Raw genomic sequence first — 25,021 nt, forward strand, 5'->3', positions numbered from 1 at the left:
CAATTTTTTATTTCAAATAATATTATATTTCAGAATATAATTTATATTAATTTTTTATTCAACAATTCTTAAGGATCATAGTAGTAATAGCATTATATGTTACCTTTTACATTGTAAATGTTGTTATCTTCCCGTTTTTACAATACTTTTATAATTTCGTTATTCGCTTTACAAATGTATTATTATTAACGTATTGCCTACTATGAAGCAGCATTTCCATATCGTTTAAATCCAAAATTTTCTTTCGCAGCTCCATAGACACGCCTTTCATGCATATATACATATATTATATAAATTGAGGTATATGTCACATACCGTTTGTATCGACCATTTCGACGCATTGTCAATACGATGGAGGCAATACAGAGGCAAAGAAAAGAAAGAAGGTAAAATAGGAACAAAAAGATATGAGATACGATTCTCTTGAGCTGAAATATTTTCTTATTTTGTGTTCTTCTTTCTGTGATCGAGCGAGCTATACATATATATAGCTATATATATACGTATAGCAAAAGGCCATTGATGTATCTTTCGTTAAAAGGCCCTTTAAACCATATAAAATGATTTTCCATTATATTTCGTGCACCGATGAAAGCGAACATTTTGATATTTTCCTTTCTGTTCAGCTATGAAATACGAGAAATTTATTCATTTCACGTAGGGTAGATAATTGAAAAAATTACGTATAAAATTTAATCATAGCAAATAGTTTTTTAAACTATTTAACAAATTGCGAAAGTGTGTTTTGTGATTTATATATCATGTATTAATTGGCACTAATGCCGCAAATAGTAGTAACTTTCGAATATGTTAAATATTAAATCTCTATCACTTAGATAAATATTTTTATAATAATTTAAATATAATTCAAATAGCAGAAACAAATGCGGAATATCAAATACAAATCAATAGTCATGCTGGCATCCCCAACCTCTTTATGTAGGATTATTTCTACTATTTCCAAGAGAAATGGGAGAATTTGCCAATAATTCACGCAATCATCGCGTTCCTTTCACGCTATAGTCGAACGTTTTGATTAAAAATACTTCTAGCGAAATTGAAAGTCATACCATCAAGCGTCGTACAACTGAAGAATTATTTATTTGAATCATTGACCTATCGATAAATTTGGAGCTAGTCAAAATGAATATGAAATTGGCAATCTTATAGAATATCTCTAATAAAATATTCATATATAAAACATCATTAAACCAAATAATTTAATGGTTAATAAATCTCTGAGATGGAGCACCATTTATATCTGATGAAGGTAAATTTCTACTTAAGACAATTTTTAAAATACGTTACATAAACCTGAAAAATTTTGCAATCTAATAAATCGGATGAACGTAGGTGAATACGAGAAGTTTGAAACATGGTTTATATTTTTGCATAGAGAGCATCGCTTTGTCTATATCTTGCTGATAGCCACTCCTACATCTCAGATTCTGAACGTCATCACAGTTCTCATGCTCAAATTGAAACCGTTTCTCTTACTTACTACTAGCAATAAACAGAGAACTATCTCTCGTCGCGTTCATTCACCGACAACACAAAATAAAATACTTGAGAAGAAAAACTCACCTGAAAAATGGTAACCTTCTTCAATACGGAGAGATTCACATGTAGCGCCAGCTCGGTCTTCAGTTTGTCTGGAAGTAGACCAAGGGCGGTGTTGATGTCACCGCCGCCTTGTATTCTTCCTCGAGACCAGCTGTAGTCGTACCACCTGAGTACTCGCCTCTTCATCCCGCCCGGCACTTTATGATGTCTCATATATGTCTTGGCGCCGTCGAGCAATCTCTCGAACTCCAGTCGATTCGCGTTTCGATTGGTGATCACGTTTCCAACCTGGCCGACGATCGTTGCGAATATGAAGACGCCGATCAGGTAGCTGACTATCGTAAAGACGTACCTACGGATCAGGAAGCGAGAAAAAGGGCCGATCAGTCCAAGGAGGATGTGATCAGTGTCCTCGGTTCATGGACGAGCGGCCCCCGCCGGAGCCTTTCTCCTCTTTCTCTCTCTCTCTCTTTTTTTCTCTCTATATTTCCTCCCTTATCTCCTCTCGTTCGTTCCTCCTTACTTGCCCCTCTCTTTCTTTCTTCCCTTCTTTCGTTCCTCCCTTTCTATCCTCCCTCTCACGTTCAGCTTGATCCAACGAATGTGTCACTTTCTCTACTCGTTCGTTCACACCCTGATTCGAAAGTTCACATACACGCGACATGTTACTTTTCACGCTCAGAAAAATGTGCGGGATTCTAAGAGATCGCAATGTGTTCTTTATGATTCGCCAGATCTGAATTTTTCCAGATTCTTTTTCGTGTGGTTTGAATTTGGCTACGCGTTATCGGGGCCAATAAACGCGAACAACCTTTCGAGAAGAAGGCGGGGTTCGAACAGTTTGCCTCATGAAATATTCATGAAGAATTTCTGGGGAATCGGAAATCGCGATTCTTTTGTCTTTTATGATTGCTTCGAATGCATCTTTGAAAAAAGCAGATTTGTCAATGGCGTCAGTTTTTAGCCTTGTCATACGTAACGTGATAGGATAGAATTTGATTACTGGTAGGTATTTGTTAGGTCTTTCGTCATAAAGAAAGCGTGTTTATGGGTCAATTTATGGATCTGTCTTATCTTCTATCTAGTTTGGAAAGAGCTAATTTGGCAGAAGTTTACTCAAGAATGCAGATAGATATATATATTTGTGTCACTACTCGTGTTGGAAAATAATAATTTTTGATTATGCATCGATACTTCAAGAATTAACTTTGCGATCGTTAATGAAGAAAATGGAATTTCTTCATTCCTGAAAATAAAGGTCAACTTCTAGAACTTATCACTGATATTGTCAGATCTTAGTTTTCAAATTTTAGATTCTACAATGAAAGATGAATATTTTGAAGAATAAATAGTTTTAAAAGTGAAAATCGAATACTTTTGACATAATCTGTCAAAGTTACTAAAGACGTAATAATTAATTATATGTTATTTATCACAAAATGAAGTCAAAATGACAAATTGAAAATTCATAGAATATTTCAGCTACTTTGCTGGCTTTATCAAATCGTTGACATAAATAAACGTCATTCATGGAATAAGTTCATGATAATGACAAGATATTTTGACAAATCTATCCTCATCTATGTCAAAAGATCTGAACAAATTGGAACGTCTTTTGCGACAGAGATTCACGGTATCTCTACTGTGCGTTTCTTGTATTTAAACGTGTTCGTTAGAGGTATCTGTCATGTCGTCACTTCTGGTCAACGATGACGTACATTTTTCTGAGCGATTCCTTATCATCCCCAATTTTCCTACATTTTTCTTTTCACATTTAGGTCACGCGTAACCACTCAGACGTGTTTCTAACCACTTATATTAACCACACACGCATGCATACGTACAAGGTACAGTTGGAGGCAAAAATAAGTGGGCAGGTAGTGGAAACAGATACAAAGAAAGTTTCTGTTGAATACGGCTTATATACAGAAAAGTATAAATATTAATTTCAATTATTTGCTAAATAGCTTATATATACATACTATAAGAATATACGAGCACAGGGCGGTTCACAAGACAAACTGATTAAATTTTAGAAATTTCAATGCCAAAGCACTTGATTGTTCAGCTCGTACTCACTTGCTTATCTTATACAATTTCATTAATTTTCTCTATTTTCTGTTCTGTGGAGTTAACAGATTTAGCAAATAAGTGCTCCGTATAATAAATAAAGCTGAGATATGACATTAGTTCGATTAAATTTCATTGATACCTATTTGCAGTATCTGTCCACTTATTTCTGTCCCAGACTGTATATATACAGACAAAGAGGCAGGTTCGTGCAGTTTTTCTTTTCTCTTTCATTTCTCTCGTTTCGTACTTTAGCGAAATTTCTCATTCGCAGACTTTCCATCTTCCTCCTTTCGCCCCGGAATTCTCGTACTACCGCTGACCCGGAGCGTGTCCGCGTTCCGTGTTCTTTAGACTTTGCCTCTCCGCTTTTATACTTTTCAGCCATTCGTACTCTTCATTCCCTCATCCTTTCATTGTCGTCGAGCCAGCGGAGGCTTTCTTTTCGCGTGTGCCTATAAATTTATGGGTAAAAATAGTCGGAAAGAAGCAAAACTTTTCAACTTTCTCTTAGCGTATCGATGTTTATTCATTGTTTTTGCATACGGTTGAGCCATTAATTTAAGAAATATTTTAGAATTTTTATATCACGCAGTTATTTATTATTTCACCTTATTATTTAACGTCCCATCTTTTTCTGACACGTTGATTGCTACCACTGCTTTCTTTAACGCGTTGTTACGTAAATTTTGTACATTTTACTCTGAAAGCCTAAATAGATTGAAACATACCACAACTGTAATATTTAATTTTTGCAAAATATTATACCGCATTGTGCACTTTTTCCTGATAACATAATCTAAGCATTGTTGTAAATACTTTAGTCCATGAAATTTATCTTATTTTAATCGATCCAAGAAATTGAGTAACAGGGGTCACCAAACACCATGCTGACAGTCAACGTGTTAATCAGATAAATTTGTTTCTTCACAGGTATTAAATTCCCCCTCAGATGCGGATCATTCACTTTCGAAGAGAGTCCGAATTGCTATTCAATCTAGTGGAGTTCGTCAGCGTTCTGAAAGACTCAATTACTGACCACCCGACTTCAACAATAATCCATTAAAAATTGTTCCAATTGCAAGTCGTATAAATTCAATCGATATCAAGAAAACGTTCCTAGCTTTCACGAAAATAGGGAGCTCGGCAAACTATCCGCAGGAATCTCCGGACCTGCCCCGGAGGTTTAAGGTCAACGGCAAACGAGGAAGATTCGATTTGTGATTCGTTGAACTCTGCAGCTAACGGTGGGTTAAATTTGACCCGTTCATAGGATCGAGATTCTCCCGAGCGTCGATCGTACTTTAGAACGTCGATTTTCTTGCTTTCGGCTTCGGTTTCCTTCTCGAACTTATAGGACTGCAGCTCTCCGATCATTAAGCGGTCGCGTCGTTAGGCGTGTTGCCAGGGTCGAGTGAGTTGGAAATATAAGTTGGGTCAGCTGGTACGACCGCGAAACGTCAGAGCACAAGAAAAGGAGCAGAGAATATTTCGTTCCTTTTTTCAATTTTATTTTTTGTAGAGACGTCACGCTCTCAACCGTTCGTGCACCTTAATGATCGCGCACGGAAAATCCTGCAGAGCGCGGAAGCTATCAATTTACCGAGCGGACACTCTCTTGGCGTAGTGAAGAATTAGTCCATGGTACGTCGTGCTTCGGAAACACGCTGTTCTGCACCGTGATTAAATTGTTTTGTAATTTAACGGAGTTTGTTAGAAAGGAGAAACGTGAACGACCGAAGAAGTACAAATGGTAGGTAGATAATAGTGATCAGTAGACTGCAGATATACTATATATATTTATAGAAAATTAGAAGAGAAAAAATTACACAGAATGCACATAGCATGAAGGATATATAAAATATACAAATGCATTCTATAATAATATTTGGTAGGTAAATCAATTTTTCTGGCGAAATTCTATTTTTTAACATATATTGTAAAAAATATGAATTTGTATAAAAATTCGCAATCAAGCGATTAATAGACTACTACTAGGATCCATTATGTATTTATGGGAAACTTCGTCGTTCTTGTTCTTAAGTGTTCTGTCGTCGCTAGTTTATAAACTGAGAGAATTGAGTTTGTAGTTCACGAAGCTTAAATATTGCATATTGTGTGAAGTAAGAACTAAAAAGAACTGAATATTTGTCGCTTTCTAAGTAGAGTTTTTATCATCTTCATTATGAATTTTTATTCTTTATACCAATGAGACGTATGTGGATCGGTTAATTACATTTTTCTGAAGAAAGAAATTAGAACAGTTAAGAACTAGGGCGACGATTTGAAAATACAAAAGTGTACAGAATTAATGTAACATGTAAAAATGCATAGAATGGAAGTAATATGCAAAAATATATAAAATATGCAAAATATAGGAGGTACCCGTTATAATATTTAAGTAGTAGGACAATTGTCTACCTAGGCTACAGTATTAATTATATGCATAATTTGCATAAATATCCGCAGTCTAGTCAATTTTTGAGACATTTGTGGTCTTTCGGTTCAAAACGTGTTTTTATTATAATACAAATTTTGTATAGTTCTGTCCTGAAGAAGTGAATTGGGAGATTAAGAACGAGAATCCAGCAGATCGCTAAGTTTTCTGCACCATTCAATTTCTGACAGAATATCCTGGCTGACCTTGACCGGACGCGGTAACCACCGTCATCTCATTCGAACTGGATCTTCGATATTTTAATCAAAGCAATTTTCTCGACTTCATTTCGCTGAAATTATTTTTCCAAGTGGCACGGCGAGGAGGCTCGAAGTAAGAAACCTCTCGAAGTGGCTTCCGCGTTCCTCGTAGTTAAGGGGTCGGATTTAAATTCCGGGGGATCGATCTTTCCTACCCTGGAATCGTCTTTATAAAAAAATTCCTTTCCAACTGTTGTGTAATTTCAACAGATTTATTAATTTTCAGATGACAGTTTTGCAATGTTAAAAGTATTGGATTGTGGTATAGGTAAGGTTGCTGTTCCTTTTTTTACTTAATTTTCAGATGACAGTTTTGCAATGTTAAAAGTATTGGATTGTGGTATAGGTAAGGTTGCTGTTCCTTTTTTACTTTAAAAGCTAAAAGCCGATTTCAAAATCGACTTCATGTTTCCCTTTGATTCTTAGTTCTATATTTATGGATGTTTTATGGTTGTTAAGCTCTTTACGGTTGCGCAATAAAACTGATTAAAACAGTTATCTGATTATCTGTTTTCGTAATCGACTCTTTATTGTCCGTGCTTTTTGTTTCTGAGTTATATCTTCACGTTTTTTATGATCTTGCAATAAAGCTGATAAAGGAATTAACTGTGTATTGGCGTGGTTAATCTCCAGATTTCTTACAATTAAAGATGTTTTATACGATCATTCGCAAAGAAATCCTATGAATTTATACGATATGTTTAAATATCGACATTTCGCTAACGACTAAACATTGCTTGGTGTTATTATATTTTTATAGCTTTGTATTTAATAACAATTATGTTTAAATTTCGTTTATAAAATTTGTTAAAGTCCTAAAATTTGTTAAAGAGTTAGAAAATTTTCTAATGAAACGTTAATTGATCATTTATCATACGAAAGTCTTATCATACGATCTCGAAGGTCTTGAAGATTCAATTTTCTATTTGAAGCGAGTTATTAAATTATTTTTTAGTCACAAGTATATCTTTATCTGATTAAGGGTTTCAAAGAACTGGATTTATCTTGCTTGATAGTAATTCCCTCATCGTAATCTGATTTTCAAGATCGGTTGATCTTCAAGGTAGATCACAATAGAGCTTAGGATTACGATATAACAAGATGTTTCAACTCTCGACTCTCGACTGGCATAGTCGGTAGTTGTTATGTAACTAGAATTCCGCGTAAATACGTTTATTCGAGCTAAACTTGATTACAGTAATGAAAATGAACTATAATATATCATATTATCTAATTAAAAGTTATGAACTATTAACGTTATTTCTTGTGTGTTACATGATAATACCATTCGCTTGCATATTTAACAAATGGTTATTTAAGGTAATTTCATTTAAATAAATACAACGTATAAAAATAATAATCGAGGGATTATGAAAATTTATGCAACCGAGTAAACTTTAACAATTGTAATAATTCGTACTAATATCTTAATCCTATTATCTGCTTTGCTCTTCTTCTAAATATTCCTTTGTACAATATGGTAGAACCGTAATTTCCATTAAAAAGGTTCACTGCATTCAACAAACTTCTCCTGCCGTCTGTTCGATTGGTATTATATTGCATTTGTAATATTCAATCATTTTGTTTCTAAAGTAGTTAAATTTATTAAAATATTTATGAAATAATGGTGAATAATTATATATCAATATACTCTGGTATGTAATACAATATCGACTTTCGTGTTCACTACAAAGCGTTACCTACATTCGAAATCGTCTAGTTAGATTCGAAAAATTGTGTGCAATATATTCCATTTCATCTCTAACGATTAGTTTCCGTATAAAGTATCCAAATTATAGCGATTTTTATAATACTTCGTAGGTAGAACGATTGAATGCTCGCAGAAAACACTAAATGTTAAAACAGAAAGATTGTCTTTTTTGTTGGAAAATATTCTGAATATTATAGCATAGAATTCAAGTGCAATTTTTCTTTCTAAATATTTCTTAATAATGCTAGAAAATCTTCAACGTCGCTTCTGTAGAGAAAAATATAAGCATCAATAAATGTCGGTTAATTGTTTCTTAGCTTTTGCCCATGTCATCTATTTAAGATCTAAATAAATGGAACATTGAGTGTTTTTTATAAATATGAAGTAGGATATCATAGAGATACAAGAATAGAGCGCGTGAGTCGTACGCCGCCGTGTTAAGTCAAAAGGACGTATTTGTAACTTTCGCTTAAATCAAGTCATTGCTTCCAGATAGCGCAAAAATAGAATACTCGTACCTATATTGAAGCTAAAGATATAACAATTTATATTTCTGACGTATGTGAAATCGATGCCTACTTGTATATGCTGTATATATAATAAAACGGTAGAAAGGGTGCGTTCGTACGTGGAATAAAAAGCAATAAATAAAACAGTCACCCAGAAACAGCACATAAACTACGGAGTCGAAGAAACTAATTTTTGGAATTTTTATCTGTCTGTTTATTTGTCCGTTTGTAGTCGCGTCACGTAAAAATTGCTGAACGGATTTTTATGAGATTTTCTCTGTTATATAGCTCAGTATCAAGAAAAGAAAATAGAGTATGTTTCATTTCGATCAGTTTTGTAAAAGCTGAGAAATAGCTTGTACGCTACCACGTTTGGTAAAGGTCAAGCAACCACAGTTATTGTTCACGTCGTGCTTGTTCTAAAATCGAACTTTTTTTTAATAATTTAATATTTTTCATCACGGAGAACTATCTAATTGTTACTATACAAAGTACGTAGGTAAGCAATTCATAAAAATTCCTTTGCTTAAAAATTGTTCCGTATATTAGTAGTCCACGCGAACAAAGTTGCGCGTAAAAGCTGGTTGAATAATACGAGGCATTTTTCTCAGAACCATCTTTCGATCGGACAGCTACCTCTAGTTGAATTAACACAGCAATATGTTACCGTGTAAATGGCTACGATATAGGAGTAGAAAGAGAATGCTACATATAAATCCCTGCTGTTTTTGACTGATCAGACATGTCCACTGCACGCTAATGTCGCTCATTAATCAATATTACGAATTCATATTTACTGTACGAATGCGCATACGTTATTAAAACAAGAACGCAAGGGGCCTCTATATAGCGTTCTCTTTCGATTTCTATATCGTTTTTCAGCTCACTCATACACCCTATCGTTATATCTCTGTGGTGGGTATCGCGTTACGCCATTGCGTTTTTCTCTCGCTTCGTTTTCCCTTTATTCGTGGGAAATACAATGTGACTGGCTAGCGAGCAACGTGTTTCTCGACGTGTTATTAATTCGTCAGACGCAGTCCAGCCGGCGAACCCGCAGCTTTTCGTGGAAACGAAAAGTTCGATCTCTGGTGGAAATGACGCCGGAGGAGAGCGGACGTCTAGCGGAAAGTTGCGCCGAAGAAGGAACTCGTAAGCCTTCGATTAATTTTATTTCTGCGGAAGCGGCCGGAATCCACCTTCGACGCCCACCGCTTTTCTCCGCTAAGATTTTCATTAAAGCCAGCTGCGAAATATCGTGCTGGCTTATCCATCCACCCAACCTCGCATTCTCTTCGGAAATTTCTTTTCTCAGAGAAGTCGATAGTTATTGGATACGGACCGGCTTTATAGTGCGAACGTGACTGTTCGCTGTTTTTCAGATTATAACTTTTCAGTCTGCCCCGTGTTTACACTTTCGGTTTACTCGCAGGTGGACAGCAGGATTCTTCTTGATTATCTGTATCTACTGAGAATTTTTGACATTTTTCCTTTAGCATCTTTCGTGGCAGAAATGGTTGTGAGTAACATCATACAACGAGGATTTTCATTAAGTTTTGCTGTTTTATATATTTTTGCGTATTATGTGTATTTTTTGCACTTTAGCGTTTTCGAATTTCTCATAAATGCAAAAAATTCGCAGTTTACTAATAATCTTGAAATGAAACACATTGATGTCGTATTCATTGTGTTTGACATGAAATTACAGGAAACTATCATGAGCTAAATCAACGTAATTTCCTCCGTTCTTTATGGCCCTTTTCTATATGGAAAGTAGCATTTTTTTTTATCTTAACTTGTAAAATTTCTTTGATTTAGACTTTGTTAAAATTTACCTTCTAGAATCTTGAGAATTGCCTTTGATATGTCCTTACATCTAAAGCTTATGGATAAATCGAATTTATAGTTGGTAAAAATCATAAAGCATACGATATTGCAAATGTTCCTTCTTTGTGTTTTAGGTTTGTCATTCTTTCATCATTCTTTTGATCTTTTTAAAAAAATTTATGTGTAATAATATTTAGTACACTTTCACCGAAATAAATAGCGGATTTGCGAACTGAATTTCTTCAATTCTAGTTGCGTCTTAAAATAACGTTATTTAAAATGTGCAGAAACGTTTCAAGTAATCAATTTAGATAAACTATATAAGAGGATAAAGAAATGTTTATGAATTATCGAGAATCTAGTTAAATGTTACTGCATGTAGATAAAAACGTGGTGAATCAATCAGAATCACGTTATAGAAATCAAATGTATCTACTTTTCCCATTCGCGAAGCTTTGCAAAAGGAGCTTAAAGAAAGTGAAATAAAATCCACTTCGTTTATCGAACATTTTCTATTAAAAATTGAGAAATCCACAATATTCTGCGTACATCTTCATAATAGCAATTATTTAAATATTAATCATTTCCTTCCAATATTTTTTTCATGTATATTGCAATATATATTTCATGTATATTATTAATTAATGGAAGAATAAAACTCACTTTTGCTTGGACCAATATAAATGTCATAAAGGCGTTAAAGTTATCAGATTATAAATATGAAAAAGGAATTTTTTACGTGCAAAGAGGAAGGAGAACAATTTTCATCTAAAGTCGCATCTAGCTTGCTTCTTGCCCGCTCTCCTCCATAATAGGCTACTTAACAGTTTCCGGACTGAAATTAAGCTATAACTGGAACGAGAAATTGTACGATCTTTACAATTTCATAAGATCCTATGATAATGGCGCTTTTGTAAAATTTAATCAACTCAAATGGAAAAGAATAGTAATTTTCTTAAAGCTTCATACGAATCTAAAGTTAAACTATTTTATCTTGATAATCTTTCGTTATCCTTTTTATAATTTTTAATTTATTTGGCAGTGCTGGAATTGTTTGTGATCGTTGTATTGTATAAATTTCATATACGGTAGGTAACGAATTTATACGAATATTAATTTGTGAAGTGAGCTGTGACGCGAGCGATGGAAGTAATAATTGTAGGTCTGTCTATCTTTTCTTTATATCGTAGACATTAATCATTTGGAACGATTTAAATGTTTCGTATGAAATTATTATTTGATAGATTTTTTGATAATGTGTAATAAATTGTAAAAATTTAGCGATACACATGTTTCATAAATTTAACAATTTGCATGATATAAATTAATTTATTGAATTTATATGTTGCGTTGAATTGCAACATTTTTTTACAGTATCAAATTAATGATAAATTAGAGAAAAATGAAAAATATTGAAAACATAGGTATTTTACAGAGAATTATTTTTCAAAGTGATTAATGACACCTACATCGTCATCATAATTTGACAAATCGAATTGATGAATACGAAACTACATCCAAGCCGAGTAATTTTGAAGCAAATGAACTTGCAGTAATTTCGTAGTTGTATAATAGCGTTGTGTAACTTGCATCGAAGAATGTTTGCGTTTCTCACGCAATCGCATTTTAAATCACGGAAGGAAATATTTCATTGTAAATACAATGTTTCTATAAGTACAAGCGACGTATACTTGAGCATGGTTTGAAAATTATTTTCTATCCAGATATGTAAATCACTTTTTACAAAGAACGAAACAAAAATTTCCTTTCGAAATTCCAGACTAAATTTACATCTTCTGGTAGTCTAATAAGTTTTATTCTTTTTGTTGTTGATAATTACCAAGTTACAAGTCTTTTAAACGACTATCCAGCGAAGTTAATCTCGATAATTATTCAAAACGGAGCAGTATTACAAATTCCTGCTGATTATGAGTGCTAAAGTTTCTGAACTTCTTTCAGTTATGTTTCTGTTCTCGGAGAAGACTTCATAATTCTCCACGTCCCAATTAAAATGAAACATTAGAATTCCACGTAAAATTCTATTTGACCGTCAGCGGAAACGTGGTAAAAATTTCATGTATCTTCAATTTTTCATTAGCAAAGCTCGTGTAAGGTGCTCCATTTAACGTAGTTAATTAAGACAGCTGCTTTAAGATTATGATTTTTTAAAGAATGAAATTTAAACATCTTTTCTTAAGCAAACGTACACCCTTAAAACGATACAATTGCATATGGTGTTTCACAGTTAACAGAACAGTACGTTAATTAGTCTTTCATTGTAATGAATACGTTATTTCGGATATGATTATTAAACATTATGAAAGTAATTATATAACCTGTCCCGCGTGTGTATGATAATTAATGTTATTTAATATCATAAAAGATTTTGTTTAAGCGGAAATTTCGAGACAAATTTATAGATGAAGATCAAACAAATACTTTTCTTCGGATATTTTATACATTTTTACATAGTTTATATATTCTGCGTATATTTGCACATCTTCGTTTGCTATAAATGTACATGCTAATCGATATTTTTAAAAACTCAACGATTCACAAGAATATAATTCTCTACCTAAATAAAGCACCATTTCCACGAAGAATTCGACGATCTAGAGGAATACAATTTTTAACTCTAGAACGAATAGTCCTACTTCTCCATAACTGAAGAGATGTCATTTCTCACGAGGAAGATTTTGTCAACTGCGTCAATTCTTCTCTATTAAATTCATCTTCTCGATCTATGTTCTGGAATTTTGAGAAACCTATCGTCGATTCTGCCGGATGCGAACAGTGACGTCTAATTCCATGACTCTTTTATTACAAGGGGTAAGAAAATAGGGGCGAACTGGTCCAGCCCTCTAGTCAGATCGAAATTATTATCTTCGCGCAGTAAATTCCATGGAAGAGGCACGGAGTTGCCACGACGCAATCCAACCACTGGCAATAGAATATTTTACCTCATCGCTGTTCCCACTGAACTTCTGGAAACGAATTACCTATGCTTGCTCTCTATCTGCCAGTCGGATTTCTTCCAATCATGCCCACCCTCACGATGGCGAACCGATGAGAAAGATAAGGTTAACAATATCGAGGGTATTCTCGAGCTATCGACGAATAGTACAGTTTGCCGTCGTTGAATTGTCCCTATCGACAGTGTACCCTTTATCTTGGTTGGAATAGAGCGCCAATTTCAGTTTACGAGATCCTTCCATGGGCAAGGGTAATTCGATACTGAGCGAATTTTTGTATTACTTACGTAATGAAGCTAGGTGCACTATGGCTCTAAAATTTGAGACCATTTATTTAATAACAAAGCACCTTGCCTTATTTTAGCCCAAGATACAGATCATTTGGAAGCTTGGGTATATTTTAAATGATTAGAATATAATGTGTAAGAAATTATGTTTAATAAGTGAAGACGTTTTAAATATTTTAAAATATCGTCGAAACGAATCGCAAAATCTGTTTTTCTTAATTCACTACAAGTCTGAAGATATCTCTGATAAAACTAGAATTCAGAGATTTATGTTAAAGACCACAGTTTTTTTAGCCAAAACAGGAGAGCCTACAGCCTTAGTGAATATACTTTTCTTAATTAATTTATATTACTATTTATATTAATTATATTAAGTGTGTTTATTCTCTGAATATAAATAAGGGAAATATATCTAGATTGTATAAGTCATTTTTTCTGTTACTCGATGACCAATGAGAAGAGACAGTATTAATTTCGATAATTGTAGAAAAACGTTAATTCAGATCTCGAAGATAATTTCAATTTCAGATGAATCAGCACAAAGAGTGCTTCTCGCAAATTCTATCGTTCATTTGCTTTGAAAACTATATTATAATAATAAATCATTTGTATTTTCACTCGAAAGCAAATAGAAAGAGACAGTGTTAATTTCGATAATCGTAGAAAAACGTTAATCCAGATATCTGAGCGATTTTAAATTCCAGTTGAATCGACACGAACAGTATACCTCGCAGATTCTATCGTTCGTTCCCCTTGAAAACTATATTATAATAATTATCTCTGGAACGAAATTGGTATGGTGGAATTTACATCGACGTGGTTGCTGCTACGATATTGATCCCATTACGAAACTTTGTTATAGATGTTCTATGCTAAATTATCATAATGTTTGTGGAATGCATTTTCTCGCTAATTTCCACAAGATTTATAACATAGCTAACATACGACATTACAGCTGCTGTATGCATCGATCCATTTTATCTTCAAACGTGAAAATTGAGAATATCAATTTAAATCATGATTAGTTAGGTATAGACATTTGTCGAAATTATTGGAGGCAGGGATGTACAATAAGAAATTATAGTTAACGAGTAAACTGTGAATATTAATTAATTTATGTAAATTGCAAAGATATAAAGGTAGGCAAGTATGTAATGGGCAAGTATATGAATGGACAAGTAAAAATGTGAAAATGATATAAAATAGGAAAAATGAAATATGTATATATCGCAAGCTTTAGAAGCTTTAGAAGCTTTCAGTTTCATTCAAATTTCATTTCTTTATCAATGTCTGAGAAAATACGAACGTGTATAATCATCAGTAATCTATTAATAAATAAACGTTGAAAAAATATTGTATTTTGATTTTAATTTTTAATATTTAGTACTTCGAAAAAGATTATGTATAAAAAAATATATGTAGGAAATGTGAACATGACTTGGGTTATATTTAAGAGAAACTATTTGAATTAGAAACACGTAACAATCGGAGATAAATCTATTCTGCAAATATGAACATTTGTTCTTTATATAAATAGTAAGAATAAAGTAATTCCAGTTACTGTTCTTTACTTGCGATGAAATAGATCTTTGTTACATAGTATATTTTATCGTTATCACCTAAATATAGAATAGAGAAGTTAATAAATAAAATGATGACAAGAACGAGTACCATTATAAGAAACATTTTAAATTTCTTCTCGTATTACAAAAATTACTTCAATTCGAAGTTTGCTTCACTTGCTTCAGCGAAAAAATTCACTCTGCAAATTGATTTTTATCTCCCCTTACTTGCTAAAACTACATCCCCTATTACATTTCCTACTTATCCTTCCTCTGTTCGATATCGCTGCAGCTTCATCACTTTAATTAACCCATATCTTACTTCCACCATCTAATCGATCAGTAGAAACTGAAAACAAGAGGAGGAAAAAGAACGAAACTTTCTGAGATGTCACTCTATATAGAAAAAAATTCTTTGCTTTTAGTTTTATATTATATTTTATGTAATTAGTGTTATTAGCGATATTACCAATACATATTAATAATAACTAAATTGCGGTCGTTTATAAATTTCTGAAAAATTGAAGAGTTCGGAAATCCACAGAATACACGTAATATGCAAAAATATATTCAAAGTAGAATATTTATTATAATTTTTAACGAGTGAACAAAATTTCTATTTCGGTTCTATTTCTTTAGTTGAGTCCATAAAAATATAAAATTGCCGTAGTGGGCAAAAGAGACTTTAAATGTAACCAGTACAAAAAATATCATAATTTTACAAAACAGATTACATTTATCAAAAGCATAAATATAATACAGCACATACTCTAGAATAAGTGACTGTAAGAACATGGCGTAAAATATCTGATACAAAAGTTACTAGTACGCGCGTAGGTATACTCATATAAGTTAACTTTAACTTATATGAAGTATTTAGTTAACGTATAAGTTAACTTTATATATAAGTTAACTCATATAAGTCAATTTAGCAAACTGTATACCTGCAGCTTAATAACAATTATTATCTTTTAACAGTCGAAAAGCTCCACCATAAGATATCACATTTATGACATAGAAAAATTAATTATAGAGACATATAAAGAATTTTTCCTGTTTATTTACAGTGGTTACAAAAGGTACTAGTTCATATCATATTTTTGCAGTCATATTACTAAATGAATCAGAATTTAATATTGGACCTAATTAATTAATATGTCAATGTTATAATACAATATTATCGTACAATGATGTGGCAATAACTTTTTTAACTACTATATTTTTTACCGCTATAGTTTAACTATTTTATTTTCTTGTTTTATATTTATTTTATTGTTATACTGGTGAATATTACAAAACAAACTATCGATCGATAATAATTATAATCAATGAAGAACGTTTTGAGACATCTCTACTATAATAGTTTTTGGCTCGATAGTACCATGTTCGTAATATAGGTGATTGAAAAATGTATGAAAATTTTAGAACGTGAAAGATGGGTTTCTTCGAGTCTGCCAGCGCGGAATAGAATATTCGCCGGAGTATTATTCAAATTAGGTGGACTGACTGTCGTCGACCGCGGGCTAGGACCGTTTGTAATAGACCTAGGCCGGAATCCTAAATGCCAGCGATAAAGGATGAGTTTCAGTCGCGTTCCTAGCAGTACGTTCCCCCTGTCGTTGAAACTTGAACCGTGTTTAACAGCACGTTCGAGTATTTCTTGGTTGAAAATTCTGCCATGTTTTTAACCTTTGTCTTTAGTTACCCCTGACAGGGTAATACTCTATAATCTGATCGATATCTCTGATTCTTTCTAAACTTCAATATATTGAAAAGGATTATTTAAAAGAGTAAAACAATTACAGAAAGTATCGTAATTAATTCTAAATACACGTCAAACAAGAACTTGACGTCGGTACGTTTGACGTGAATATACATCGTATAAAGTAAAAAATTACCATTTACTATAAAACGTCCAAATTTTAGTAAAAAGTAATGCAAATATCATTTAACGGTATATTTATAATACTTACTTTTTAATACCAGTATTTATAATAATTACTTTATAATATCAGTAAAACTGCTATGTATTTTATGAAGAAAAATTTGATTATTTTCTTTGGTATATCGGTTATTTCCCGTATAATGCATTTCTTTTTATAAAATCAGTTAATTTTTTTTCCCGTTATATCGGGTATTCCCGAATCGTTGGTGTAATCTTGTTTCCTTATAAACTGGATGGATATTTTACTGTATATATCGGATATTCTTCGATAACAATTGAAATATGATAATATGATATGACCACATTTTTTGGTCGAATGTGTTGAACAAATTATTGAGAAATATGCAATTTAACAAACATAAACTTCGAAAGTCGACCAACTACGATTCAATATCAATTGTAAAATCTACACGTCTCACCGGAAAATATTTCACTAATTTTATACCAGCTACATGATCAAAAGCAAACGCACTTCGAAGATGTGCCGTCTGTTCAAAAAATGAAATTCATAAGGAGTCACGGTACTGGTGCTCGATATTGTGTGCCACCGTGTGTGAAAAAATCAACCGAATTTCTTATATTTAAAAAAATTTGTCTTGTTTGTGAATTTTAGCATTTTGTTGCAATTTTGTAATTTTTTATAACAATAATTTGTTCAACAATGAATTGTTAATCTTTTCGAATAAAAATATAAGCCATCATCGTTTTGCTTCAATTTTGTTGTAAAATTTACAATGGGTACATTTGTCCTGCGTTTGACATGTATGCTCGTCATCGCTTGATTTTATTTATGTATCCCATTCATGAGAGATTTCTAAAACAAAATACCGCAGTTATCTAGTTAAAGGTAAACCTAAACCCAACTTAAAGCTCGCGTTGAATTTTCTAATTCTTATTTAGAAATTCGTGTAGTGTGCAAGTAGGTGCCAGTATCGATATTTAAAAAAGTAGAAAAAGGGAAGTCATTAAAAAAGCGTTGCAAACAATTGTAAGTATTTTTTATGGTATATTAAAATTAAACCTAGAACCGTGATATGGAAATTGAAATACTATCAAGTACAAACAATGAACTAGATACTAATAACGACTCAGATAACTACTAAGTTTCATCTCTTTTATTAATTCTTTATTTGTCATTTTTTGGTACTTATTTGGTGAATTTATTATTAATAAGCATTAAATTAAACTTTTTTCTTAACCGTTTACTTTCTGTCACCTAATCTGTATTTATATAGTTAGTTTCAGATTAGGTTTAGGTTTATTTTTAATATATAATCAAAAGTATGTGAAATTGTTTGCGACAGCCTATTCTATTCTAGCTTCTTAAATAGATAATGTTTTCAATACATTGAAGTTTGAAAAAAGCCGGAGATACCGATCAAATCGTAAAGTATTCCTCTTGGCAGTAATCTTTTAAAGGCTTTCAGAAGTATTGCGTTCGGATGGAGAAATTAAGTCAGTGTTTCCACCTTTAGAAGATGGTGGATTCGTTACACGATTGTACAAGTTTCTTTCCTTGCTCCTTTTTTCTTTTAATGGATCCTTTCTTCTCCTTTATTAAGGAACAAGTTTATATGAAGTTACTATTTAAATACAAAGCAGCGTCATTTGTACTTATTTAGCATGGTTCCGATAGGTAAAGCGTTTAAGGCAAAATTTGTTAGATTTTTAGAACGTAGTTGCTTATTGGTTTGTTATTAACGTTATTGAAATAACGAGTGAACGAAACACTATACTGATCGCAATTTTCGACCAACCGAGCTGCTTCTATGAATATTATATCTGCAATTCCGAACAAAATATAGAAAAAAATTGCAAGGAACGATCACGAGTGAAGTGGAAAATACATTAACAGGATAAAAGTGAGGCTTTCCGTGTACCACAATTCGAGCCGATACTCCATTATTTTTATTTCCACACTTACGATCGACGAATATCCAATGTACAATAGCTTCGAATAAATTACAAATAAAGTAATATATAGTTCTTGAAGACTTTATTGCTTAATGGTTTCAATCTTCAAAACATATAACTGCTATTTCGTTATTTGCAAATGTAAACTTTCTACGTTTCGCTCTATTTTTTTTTTTTTTTTTTTTTTTTTTTTTTTTAGACAAGAGGATATGTACGATATACGTACGCAGGAATTATAGTTTATTCATGTAATTATTCAAGATAGAAATTACACACGATACTCGACTACAATTAGATTTTTATTCAATCGTCACCTAGTTTCACGAGGTAATTCTACGTAGAGGAATTTGGCGAAAATTAACGATCGAGGTTGATCGGTTTCGAGCCATCTCTATGGGGTTGTAATATCGAATCGGAAAGCAGGCGAGGAATATCTGCTTCAGTCGTTTTGTCAATCGCGAGGAAACCACAGGCGGTTTTGCTTTGACGTTCATGGATACTGACCCTTCGTGGTTGACGATCCCACGTTAAACGCGTTGGGCTGATGTCGTATAAATCTAATGTCAAACAGTCTCCAATTAATCTATGATTCCCTTTTAATACGTTCATCTAAATAAACGACCGATAGAAGAATTCTTAACGTTACCGATTCCAAGATGAGTAGTAGATGTCTCAAAAAGGTGCAAGAAAATTGTTAATATTCTGGCAAATCTTCAATCTTTAATGTTAGCAAATTGTCAATTCCCGATATTAGCAAATCCGTAATTTATAATTTTGTATATTAATAGAACATTCTTTTTATCATACATTATTTTACATTCTTTATTTAGCGAAATTCTATATTCTCGATATACCTTGTCTAATTCACATAGTTATGGACAGAATATGGGTTTCGATCTATTGTTCAAATTAGGACACTGAGCAACCATATGACTTTGACATGCTCTTGAATAACCATAAAGTGCTTTTGAGCGACGTTAAGTGACTAAAATAATCACGAAATGATCCTGAATAGCTGTCAAATGACCGTGAATATCCTTTGAATGACCTTAATGATCCTATTGTAGTGATTTTCTCGCGAATAATAAGATATCTCTATAAAATTGTGAACTGGTGAATCGAAATATCAAAATAATCGACTGATCGCTGTCTTTTATAACTTTTAAGTCTTTACCAAAAGTTTTTTAATCAAAACGCATCTTTCATTCTATTAATATTTTCCATTTTTATTCGAATGGTGACGTGAAACAGAAAGTTAGGTATAATTATGTTGTATTTTTTCTGGATTAAACATGTGTAGAAATTTCGATTAAAAATGAAACTAAAATTTCAGAAGTAAAACTTTAAATGAAACATTTTCGTTTTTCCATAAAGCTACTGGTGCAATGTGGTGCAATATCTCCAGATTCGTTATACACACATTCAAATGCAAAAAGACTAACATATATCGTATATTAAATGTAACAACCAATGTAATAACATAATAATAGTAATATAATACACTTATATACTCATATAATAATAATGAAATAATATATTCCCTAACAGAAATCTATTTTTCAGAGACCATAATTCCACTAAATTGCTTCGTTAAACTATTTTCAGTCTTATTTTAAGTATAAACACCATATTATTAGATATTTGAAGTAAAAAATGAAATTTTTCTAGTCTTTAAACTTGGCCTTTAAAGTTTGTTCTACTGAACGACAAATTGGGAACATCTACATTATTTAAGACCCTAGAGCATCGCGTAATACGTTTCGACTGGCAGCAATATTGAAAGCACGGTTACTAAGGCGCCAAGGTGTCACGTATCTCTGCTGAGAATCACAGGACAAGCAGTAATTAACTACACCGGTGTTCCTCGTTGATTTCCGAGTTATCGAGCTATTCATCCGTCACCTATATGAATAATGATCTATTGATTTGTCATCCGTTCAAAGTGAAACTGCCACTTGTAATAAGTCGAAAATTTTCCGATTATTATCATTGAAATTAAACATGAAAAGGATGTAAAAGAACCTATCCTTAAAATGCAAGGCTAGTTGTTAGTCGATATTTTTTCCGATCAATAATTACTTTTGTTACTGCTATTTATCATCCATCTGATTCGCAGCGTATCAGTTGAGAATTAATAATATTCTAAGATGAACAAACTATTTCTTATAATATAATCTATTCTTTATAAAATCTAGAAAATTTCAAATTAATATGATTCCGAAGCTGTCTGAAAACTTTAATAGCATGCATTCTAAATGCATCTATTAAATTATATTTTATTCAAGCGTTAAATTTAAAAGTATAATAGCTTTAGCCTCGTTCGAGGAATCTGTCGACGTAGATATACGCGAACGCGACGTAAGTCGTAAGAATGCGGTTCTAGAAAATCTAGCGAATCCAGTTCCATTTAAACGATATGATAAATATATATCAACTCTGGCAATATCGGAAGCACCAGGATCGGCAATAAACGGTTCGTACCGTTCCATAGCGGGGTACGGAATGTGACTTGAATTCTGCCACGAGCCATATAAACCAAGAGTTTCCATGCGCGTATTATTTGCAATCCGATTTCGTATGCCACGGTCGCGCCACGCTAAAGATTAGACAGGGACGACAAAGCGAGATCTAAATCGGTTTACGGTTGGTTCCACTAATCAGAGCTTTTATGTACAGGCAAATAATGCCTTCTAATTAATTCGAACATCAGATGTAGAATAATAATAATAATAATACAGGTAAAATCTTTCCTCTCTCATATTGCATAAATAACAATAGTCGGATAATGTATCTTCTTATGATAATATTCTCTTAGGTTTATCAATTCAATAAAATTTCGATTCAGTTTTTGCAGACAGACGAACAATAATTGTGAAGTGGATAATGAATTAGCTTTATAATAAGTAATAATAAATTATATCAAATAAAATTAATCTTCGATAAATCTTGAGTAATTTAAAGCTAATGTGTCATAAATGTATATTTTTCTTTTTTTATGCAATTATGCAAGTGTTTAGTCACTGACTTTATTCACTGATTTTTATATATGAGAAACGAAATTTACTTCATTTAATTTCGTATGTAATTGTTGTATGATTCTCAATTACATAAAATGTAAATGAAATTATTTATGAACAACACAGTTAAAGCAAAATCTTATGATGTAAGTAAAACCTTTTTATATATTCTATATGTATTTTTATATTTTCCGTGAATTTTATTATCACATAGCAAAATACCGCTCGATACTCCGTTTTATCCATTCGATGTTTCTAACAAATACGACAAATATGAGCCTAAAAACCATGCAGTGGGATAAAACGGACTATGACGATAAGAAATTGATTCTCGTAACATCGTAGGTAGAAAGAATGATAATGATAGAAAACTAATTGAATTATAAGAAATAGCGCTTCTTAACACTTCTTTCCACAGCTTTAGGATTGATGTGAAAATTAAAGGAATATAGAAGTTATAAATTTGCCAAAAAGCTTGCATGAGAGATACAATTGAAACTAGTCTTGAAAATAAAGTTTCTAAAATAATCAAAGAGCCTCTATTAATTCCATAACGTAAAATATCAATATGTTTAATAAAATTTCAATCAGGGCAAATACTTTCCAAAAGAATATCGACTTCTCTTAAACTTCTGAAAAGTTGAAACCACGTATGATGATTCTAAGTGCGCAGCGAACGAGGGTTAAAGGCGAAACAAATTTTCGAGCAGCGTCCGATTTCTTTCGTCGTTTTCACAAAATGATGGATTCGCATAAACATTTACAGTTTAAATGCAAGAACTGCGAGCATTGTGATTTTCAAGTATCCGATCTTCGTCGTCAGTCATCGGTTTAGAAAGGTTAGATCGGTTGCACACGGTGTACGTGTGTCGTGATAGATGTATCGCGAGCTGCGTACCGTGTGAATGTCACAATTTGTTTTAACGTTTCGTCCGTCGGCTTCATACGAAAAATATCCCCGTCCAGATACATCAAATGAGCATCGCGATACTGCGTCATTGGTATACATGTCCATTAGTATTTAATTAATATCTATCATACGCGTATCGCGATATCTCTGTGTAAAACCGGTTTTAAGTTAAGTCTTAAGTTAAGACCGTCCGTGTGCTTATCTTTCAATTCTGTCCAGCGCAGACGTTACGTTAGCCTTCTTCGTCGTCTTCGACCGTGCGTAATTTTCTTTTTTCTTCGTCGAGCTATCGAGGGTGATCGAATGGCATTTTCTTTTGTTTTTTTACGATCGATCCGCGAGTATGACGGGTGGAAACGTACATCGATCACTGGTACGCGAGATAGGAAGGCGTTTCTGCGTGTGTCGCTGCACCGTCGACATCTATTTACCGATACCTTCCTCGACAAAGAGTAATTGCTGGCTTTGCAGCCTCTTGTCCTGTCGTCAAAGGCTGCCGCCAGCCACGACCCGTGAATATTCTGATTTGCGTGCGTGAAAGCCTCCTGTACGACCGCACACGTGTGTCACGCATAAATTTTCTGACGTGTGAATAACGCGAGTTTCGGTTATAACACCGCATCGCGTCGATGGAAAGTAAAATAGAGGCTAGCTCGGTCCTGGCGTTTTTCCTCTTCTTTTTTCTCTATTCCATTTTTTTTTAATTGTCGACTACAGATGAGTAATCGAGTGGTTGAATGTTCCGAGGGGCGACCATTTTGAAGAATGACCCGATAGAGATTTTTGTACTCAATCGAGGATCACATGGTATCAGATAACATCGTTTTGCAGATTTTACGTTCTATATGGAAATTTTTTATTTTCCTTTGACATCAGGGTATTTGTTCTTTTCTGTGCAATTATGTGCACTAGTTCAGTTCATTGTACGATTAGATTGTGCGATTAGAATTAAATAGATATAGCATTTGGATAAGATATACCTACTCAAAAGTAGAGAAGGAAATTTTACGTAATACTATCAAAAATTACAGGTATTAACAACAATAAAATTTTCCACCCGTGTATAATCAGAGGAACTTACGCAATTTAATAATTGCAGAAGACGACGAATTATTGCTCCCTAAGTAAGCACACAAAATTATAAGAGTATGCAGAGTAGTCCGTATAGCCAAAATTTCACCTACCTTTCACCTACTTCAATATCCTTTGCTTACTTAATCAAAGTTTATATATATATATTATATATATTACATTATATATATAACATAATATAATATAATTATTCTTCGTATAAGCAATACTGTCTCGTAAAAAAGTGATCTAATGCGAAGGTTGATTCGCAAGAACCATTTTTCTCAATCTTTACCTAGTTCACTTGATGTCATAAATCCTCACCGAAAAAGTACATTCAGCTAAGCTTTGGCAAGTCATTCTCCATCCAGCAAGACAGATTGGAGTTTCCATCGAAATATTAGCGTTGCAAATGAAATACATATATTCTACTTATATTCATGCAGAGACTTCGTCGTTGTTCTATTTCTCCAATCGCATCTCACGATACCATGACACAATACATGGATGCGGATTTTATTTCATAATTAATTTCAACAATAGTACCGTCCCTAAACGATCATCGAACGAATACTTTTTCACTACGTCACTGTGTCGCGTTTCGCGCGAGAAATTCGTAACCTGCCTGGCTGTACGCGACCAATTACTTTCTTCTTCCCTCTTTTAGCATCCACCTCTCTATTTCGCATTTCAATGATTCTTTTCAATCCACAGCACGCACTCTACTATTTCTATCGTATCAACCTTTCTTCTCACGTTCACCAATCGTTCTCACATCATGCCACTTTCATTCCCCACTGCATCACTCTCCCTCTCTCTTTCTCTCTTACTCGTTCATGACGTTCGTCCGTTTCAACATTCAATCTCAATCTGTATCGTACGTCTATCGTCATTTTCGCGATCGTTTCCTCTCTCACTCGCTGTCCTGGCGTTTTAATCGTTCTTCCGGTTTTATCCCCTTTATCT

At 33.1% G+C, this 25,021-nt stretch overlaps 1 protein-coding gene across 9 annotated transcripts in view; it reads right to left on the reverse strand.

The window, feature by feature from the left end:
• LOC132907080 (uncharacterized) overlaps positions 1-25,021 on the reverse strand; it is a 206,959-nt gene that overhangs the window by 25,468 nt on the left and 156,470 nt on the right. For all 9 annotated transcript variants that reach the window (XM_060959844.1, XM_060959852.1, XM_060959860.1 and 6 more), the window contains one exon: positions 1,585-1,915. In XM_060959844.1, coding sequence (XP_060815827.1) covers positions 1,585-1,915 — 331 coding nt within the window. The remainder of the gene's footprint in view (positions 1-1,584; positions 1,916-25,021) is intronic.

Source organism: Bombus pascuorum, chromosome 1 (assembly GCF_905332965.1).
Source record: "Bombus pascuorum chromosome 1, iyBomPasc1.1, whole genome shotgun sequence".
Lineage (NCBI taxonomy): Eukaryota > Metazoa > Arthropoda > Insecta > Hymenoptera > Apidae > Bombus > Bombus pascuorum.